The following is a 5,779-nucleotide window of genomic DNA, read 5'->3' as shown; positions in this document are numbered from 1 at the left end:
TGCTGAATGTTTCTCTTCATAGAGACCAATGTACCGTGTTTCTCATTTTCAACCATTTTAACAAAGATTCAAACAAAATGGAACCTTTTGAAAAGGATGAATGAAATGTAAAAGTTTAATCTACAGTGATCAGCCTCTTCTTCAATGAGCCTTGGGCGTCCATGACCCTGTCGCTGGTTCACCGTTTGTCTTTCCTTAGACACTGTTGGTAGGTACTAACCACAGCAGAACAGGAACACCCAAAAACAACCGTCAGTGGTCATAATGTTATGGCTGATTGGTGTATATTGTCTTCGTTTAAGGTTTCAATTGATTTGGCAAATATTCTTACAGTTGAAAAGTTTTCAGTCACTTCATTTTCAGTTACAGTACAGTCATTCATGCTGTGGGTGTGTCGTGTTGACCAGCGGTGGTGCTGTTGATCCAGGATTTGAATACCACTGCTATTTTGACAAAGTTTGGTGGGAGTGAGTAAAGGAAGCCAAATTATTCCACAGTGGTTTATTGTAAAGACAAACTGTCAGCATCACAAACAGACTGAGGGCAGAGTGGCTATGGTTTGACAAACAGTGAGATCCTGCAGGACATTTTGCTGCTGAAATCTTTCTTGTAAACGACTCCTCCAGGACTCCAGGTTGGGCTGCGTCTCTTCATGTAGAACTGCTGGGATGCTGAATGAGTACAGACAACATCTGTGACATGCAGTGTCTGCCTGCCATGTTGCTGCAGCTGTAGTCACCATCAGGGGAGTCATAGACAGACAGTTTTCAAAACTCTTGGTCTGATCAAACCAGTAGGTGACGGGGTAACCCAATAAAAGACCAAAGAGTGTGCAAAGGTTCCATTCTTCACACTCCTCTCCAAGATAAAGGGGTTTCTCAGCCTCCCTCACTTCTTCAAATCCTCTTAGAAGAAGCAGTAAATGTTGTGTCATGTTTTTCAGCTCTGCTGTGAGAGGGTTAGTGATTGTGGGCTTCTCCAGGGAGTAGCAGACATCAATCACAGCCACATGACTATCACAAAGCACCTGTTCTAGATTTGATATTACTGTAACTGGATTAACAATAAGGGTGTTTCCATTCAAATCCAATGTGAGAAGTGATTTAGACACAAGCTGAGAAGACTGCAGCAAACTCAAATACTGCTGCACCTGCTCTACACGAGCGCCATTACTGTCATACAGAAGAGCAGGTTTCAGCCCCAAATCAACAGCCAAGACCTGAGCAGCCAGGTCCAGACTGTGAAGACCAGAAAGAGATTTTCTACCAATACACAGACATTTACGAGCTGCAGCAACAAAGAGCTCCTGAGTGGACATAGCTGCAGAAATCGCACGATTTAAATAGATAAAGGTACCACAATGAAAGAACTCAGCGACCAAATGTTTTGAGGATTTGAAAATTACATTAAGATTATTACAAAATTAATGGGTCAAAGACAAAAACAGAAACAGTGATTGACTAATTATTTTTCCATGCACATGAAAAATCTACAGAAACATGAAGCTAATTCAGGTAAGCAAGATGTTTTTAAACATAACTAGTCGTATAGATATTTCATGAAGATTCGTACGTCCCTTGTTTCTTCATTGTTGGTCCAAGACACCTACAGGAATAGCAACATCAGGTCAGCAACCCTCAGCATGATCATGGTAAACTTTGTGTTAACTGAGCACAGGCATGTCCTCTTACCATCATCCTGGTTTTGGTTTTGCTGTGTCTTGACCGGGTTATGTCACAGGCTGAGGAGACAAATCAAAATCTGAGAGATTTCTTGCGACCCAAACGCCGGCCGCAAACAAACCTAAGTTCACCAGAAGATTCCTGAAAAACAGAAAAAGACTTTGCTATAAAGTCACTCCTGCCAGATGAACTTCCTGCAGTCACACAGTATACAGTTTGAATAAGGTTGCAGTTATTTTTTTAAATGAAATAAGACCAAGAAGGTCTACATTTTTTGACAGAGACCTCTTCAAGAAAAGGGACGCAAGATCAGAAAAATTAACAAGGTCATGTCAGGATCTCCTGATTGGCTTTGAGCCAGTGTCTCACTTTGTTTAATGATAATGAAGCCTTGGCAATGACCCCTGAGGCGACACAAATTTTCAATGGAAAAGTAAACCTTAACTCTTTTCAGAGTCAGTCCAACAGTTTTGCAAGCAAATGGTCAAACGTTTACTAGTTACAGCCTCTTGAGGATTTTCTGCTGTCCTGGTTTACATCACTGAAATAAGGAATATTTGTGTTGAAGTAACACTTGTGATGAGGATATTTTTTCCACTATTTTTCACATTTAATAGCCTAGTGATTAATAAAAAAATAACGCAGAATAACTAACCATGAAAATGACAGTTGGCTGCAGCATAATTAATTTTCTCACTTAATCATTTACTTAAATATAAGAAAATGGTGGGGAAAATGTCGTTTTTAATAGCCGGATCTCAAGGTGACATCTTCGAATGTTTGGTTTTATCCACCAAATGACTCATTATTGAAAGATGTTTAGTTTACCATATTTTAAAGCAGAAAAGTAGGAATCCCCATATTAACGGCAGAGAAGCTGGAACCAGAGAATCTTTACTTACTTTACCTAATTACTGATTATCAGAACAGTTAAGCACCAACTTTGTGTTGACTAACCTAGAAATCAGTTGGACTACACAAGGAAAGGACACATTACAGGACACGTTAGCTACACGGCTAACAGCCACACGGTTCACTAGTACATTATTTCATCTAGAGAAGCTTGCCTTCTGAAGTCGTTTCTGTCTGTTGCAAACCGACAAGCTGAACTAATCCAGTTCATCACACCGGAGGAAGATCCCTTTTTCCCGTTTGATCCTTTCATCTCAGTAACGTGCGGTGCAATATCAGCAGCAGCAACGAGGGGAAACAAACCGGGGAAGGAAGCGTTTAGATGTGACACAAGTACGGTGCACGATAAAGCTCAAATGTCCAACGAACGTCTTGCTCAACGCGATATACAGTATATTTTTAAACACAGCTAAAGATGTCTGCGACCAGGTACCGTCAGTTCTTAAAGTTGTGTGAACAGTGGCCTCGGGATGAGACCAAGAAAGGCCGTGATCTGGGGATGTTTCTGCGGCAGAGAGTAGCTTCTGCCTTCCGTGAGGGTGAAAACACACAGGTAATAGAAGAATTGACAGAACTTGACTGTCAACACATTGTGACATAACACGCCGAGCTAAGCTAAGGGGATGGGTAACTGAGGAGCACAGTCCGATGCTAACAGCCGTCGACCTTGTTAACTGAGACCTGTGAAGCCTCTTTAATGTGTATAGTTATGTACCGAATGGGACATGTAAGCTAACACCAATAGTAAACAGTAGGCCTAAATGTCATTGGAAATTAATCTAGTATCACAAATTATAAGCAACACAAATTCAACAAAAAATATACTGCACTGCAATTTCTTGTTATTTACCAACTATCACTAGTTGATGTGATATTTGCTGATATTGTCACCCGGCCAATGTTTCAGCTGTTCAGCTATCAGTTACCAGTTACTTTAAAGATACACATTTTCATTCAAAAGGTACATTGAACATGAATATGAAATGTTTATACATTTTTTACATATTTTCTAGTTGACATCTGTCCAGTTCTCTACATTTTAAACAATGAGCCTTAAACTTTTCCCTCCAGATCTCAGACCCAGAGAAGTGTGACCAGATGTATGAAAGTTTGGCCCGCATTAACAGCAACATATACCGACAGCGAGTGAGCATGAATTGACATATCTCATGTGCATTTTAATGATTGTTTTTCTTGAAAACAAAATAAAGGAAAGAAATTAGTTGATCTTTCTTTTTCCATTAAATGCAACAGATGAAAGAGAAGTCCCTCAGTGGGATACACTTTGCTCCAGACCCTGGCTGTCTTTAACATGTATTCTGTTTCAGATCATAAAGGAAACCTTGTGTTTAGCCTTCATTCAGTGATGAGGATAATAAACATTCTGAGCTGGTACAAAGCTTAGTTTTAGTTTTGTGCTAGAAAAGTACAGTAGATTCATGATTATCAACAGAAAGATTCTTCACACTGAGTTTAAACTATAAAGACAACACATATTTATATTGGACATAAACATGAGCTGGCAGAGGGTTTGTCTCTCTCTCTCCTGGATGACTTGTGATTTGGCTGCCAATAATGTCTGTCTAATGCCAAAGTTCTTAGTGTTCGCTTTGTATCCCAGTGTGAATCAACATGGGAAACCTACAGAAAATGGAAAAAGTGGCTCCTCCAAATAGTGTATTTGCTCCAATATTTAAGGGTAGCATACATGTACAAGAATAATATTGAAACATGCTTATTATCTAATGAGAAATTCAGTAAAGTGTATTAAAATACTTTCAATACAAACATCTTTATGTTTATTTAGTTTCCTCGAGTAAGAGACACAAGCTTTACCGGCGTGACGGTGGAGGAATGTCGCCTGATTCTGTCAGGTATGGACCCACAATATCACATGTATGTCACTAGTATAAAACATGTCTTTCTTATTGTTCGCCGTATTTTCACTTTACAGGGAAAATGGATGAGGAAAAAAAGGGTTTGTGGAAGACATTAATGAACAGATTCTCGAAATCACCAGAAGATGTTCCGGAGAAAGCTTGTGAAAAATAACTCCCTCTTTTCTCATTGCATGTGTAGAAATAAAGCTTATTATTAGGATCTTTATGGACTGTTATGTTATTCTTATGGAGTACTAGAAAAGATTTTACTGTTTCTACTCTGCAGATGTTGATCGTTTAGGTTCTAGTTTTGGAGGTGACAGCGGTACGACAGACAAAAAAGTAGAGCAAGGGTAAAAGAGTTCTCTCCTCAAACATATTCAGCTATAAAAACTTAAAACTCTTTTACTGTGATATTGTGTTTGTCCTCACCGGGAACATTTTGATTTTGTGTCGGTTTTTTAGGATATCTCAAAAACATGCTAATAGATTTTGTGTGTGTGGTTTGCCTACATGTCACTCCTGTAACAGACCGGTGACCTCTCCAGGGTGTACTCGGCCTCTCACCCAATGTCAGATGGGATTAGCTCCAGCCCCCAACGACCTTCGTTAGGATAAGCAGTATAGATCATGGATGGATGGATTTCTGAACATTAAGAAGCGAGATGCTCTCAAATGTCTGTGCCATTTTTCATAAAGTACAGAATTTACTCATGAAAAAATCTGGACTAATTGTCCTATAGTTGCCACTGTTAATTTTAATGCAGATCCAGGTATATTTTAAAATGTGTGCACATTTTATTAGAATATACTTGAGTCATGCAGCCAGTAGTCTGAGCTGCAGTGTGTTTCTTTACAACATTTTTAGGGCAGATGGTAAAAATGTCTATTTTCCTGAGAGACTGCAAATGTGCCAAAACTTAGAACATGCACAATGTGTCATATTTTTACTAAACTTTTTTTCTCCTAAAATAAAGCAAGCCTATGGTCTTACGTCAAAAATAACCCTAAGGAAACTTCTTCATGAGTCACCCATGTGCTGTGGGAATGATACACATATATGCTAAACTGAACAGCAATCTTTAAAAGTGTTAGCATAAAAAAACCAAAAATAACTCTCCATTAAAATGCACACATGGAACATTCTTTATTAAAACAATTGCTTTACACTTACTGCAAGCTAAAAAAAACTTTTTTAAAACCCACACAACTTCAATTTAAACGCATAGCCTGCTAGATTTCAGTTTTTGATATAGACTGACAAATGCTTCTGGGAGCTTTGAATGGATGCACTTTAAAAAAAAA

At 38.8% G+C, this 5,779-nt stretch overlaps 3 protein-coding genes across 4 annotated transcripts; 1 reads left to right on the top strand and 2 right to left on the bottom strand.

Moving 5' to 3' along the window:
• Positions 1-486: 486 nt before the first annotated feature.
• Positions 487-1,329, bottom strand: cunh1orf74 (chromosome unknown C1orf74 homolog). Its single transcript, XM_020598040.1, has one exon. The coding sequence runs from the start codon at positions 1,316-1,318 to the stop codon at positions 527-529; it is 792 nt and encodes a 263-aa protein (XP_020453696.1). The 5' UTR covers positions 1,319-1,329; the 3' UTR covers positions 487-526.
• Positions 1,330-1,513: 184 nt separating this feature from the next.
• Positions 1,514-2,865, bottom strand: tomm6 (translocase of outer mitochondrial membrane 6 homolog (yeast)). Its single transcript, XM_020598044.1, has 3 exons — positions 2,750-2,865; positions 1,692-1,823; positions 1,514-1,605 (listed from the first exon to the last, which is right to left on the bottom strand). Exons 1-2 carry the CDS (start codon positions 2,845-2,847, stop codon positions 1,730-1,732), a joined length of 192 nt encoding a protein of 63 aa, XP_020453700.1. The 5' UTR covers positions 2,848-2,865; the 3' UTR covers positions 1,514-1,605; positions 1,692-1,729.
• A 120-nt stretch (positions 2,866-2,985) lies between these two features.
• On the top strand, positions 2,986-5,570 carry uqcc2 (ubiquinol-cytochrome c reductase complex assembly factor 2). Of its 2 annotated transcripts, none has more exons than XM_020598042.1 (4): positions 2,986-3,147; positions 3,666-3,740; positions 4,402-4,490; positions 5,006-5,570. In XM_020598042.1, exons 1-4 carry the CDS (start codon positions 3,010-3,012, stop codon positions 5,085-5,087), a joined length of 384 nt encoding a protein of 127 aa, XP_020453698.1. In that variant the 5' UTR covers positions 2,986-3,009; the 3' UTR covers positions 5,088-5,570. The 2 variants fall into 2 exon arrangements, with proteins under 2 accessions (XP_020453698.1, XP_020453699.1); XM_020598043.1 differs by lacking the exon at positions 5,006-5,570 and adding an exon at positions 4,549-4,700 and having other exon boundaries at positions 4,402-4,468.
• Positions 5,571-5,779: the final 209 nt, after the last annotated feature.

The sequence above is a fragment of the Monopterus albus genome, unplaced genomic scaffold (genome assembly GCF_001952655.1).
Source record: "Monopterus albus unplaced genomic scaffold, M_albus_1.0 scaffold36.1, whole genome shotgun sequence".
Classification (NCBI taxonomy): Eukaryota; Metazoa; Chordata; class Actinopteri; order Synbranchiformes; family Synbranchidae; genus Monopterus; species Monopterus albus.
This window is presented reverse-complemented; position numbering and strand designations above follow the sequence as displayed.

Excerpts from the sequence above, each read along its gene's own strand:
- cunh1orf74 (XM_020598040.1), bottom strand. The coding sequence starts at position 1,318 with ATGTCCACTCAGGAGCTCTTTGTTGCTGCAGCTCGTAAATGTCTGTGT.
- tomm6 (XM_020598044.1), bottom strand. The coding sequence starts at position 2,847 with ATGAAAGGATCAAACGGGAAAAAGGGATCTTCCTCCGGTGTGATGAAC. Across the intron at positions 1,824-2,749 it reads GACAGAAACGACTTCAGAAG|GAATCTTCTGGTGAACTTAG; the intron begins GCAAGCTTCTCT and ends TCTGTTTTTCAG.
- uqcc2 (XM_020598042.1), top strand. The coding sequence starts at position 3,010 with ATGTCTGCGACCAGGTACCGTCAGTTCTTAAAGTTGTGTGAACAGTGG. Across the intron at positions 3,741-4,401 it reads GCAACATATACCGACAGCGA|TTTCCTCGAGTAAGAGACAC; the intron begins GTGAGCATGAAT and ends ATGTTTATTTAG. Across the intron at positions 4,491-5,005 it reads ATGGACCCACAATATCACAT|ACCGGTGACCTCTCCAGGGT; the intron begins GTATGTCACTAG and ends CTCCTGTAACAG.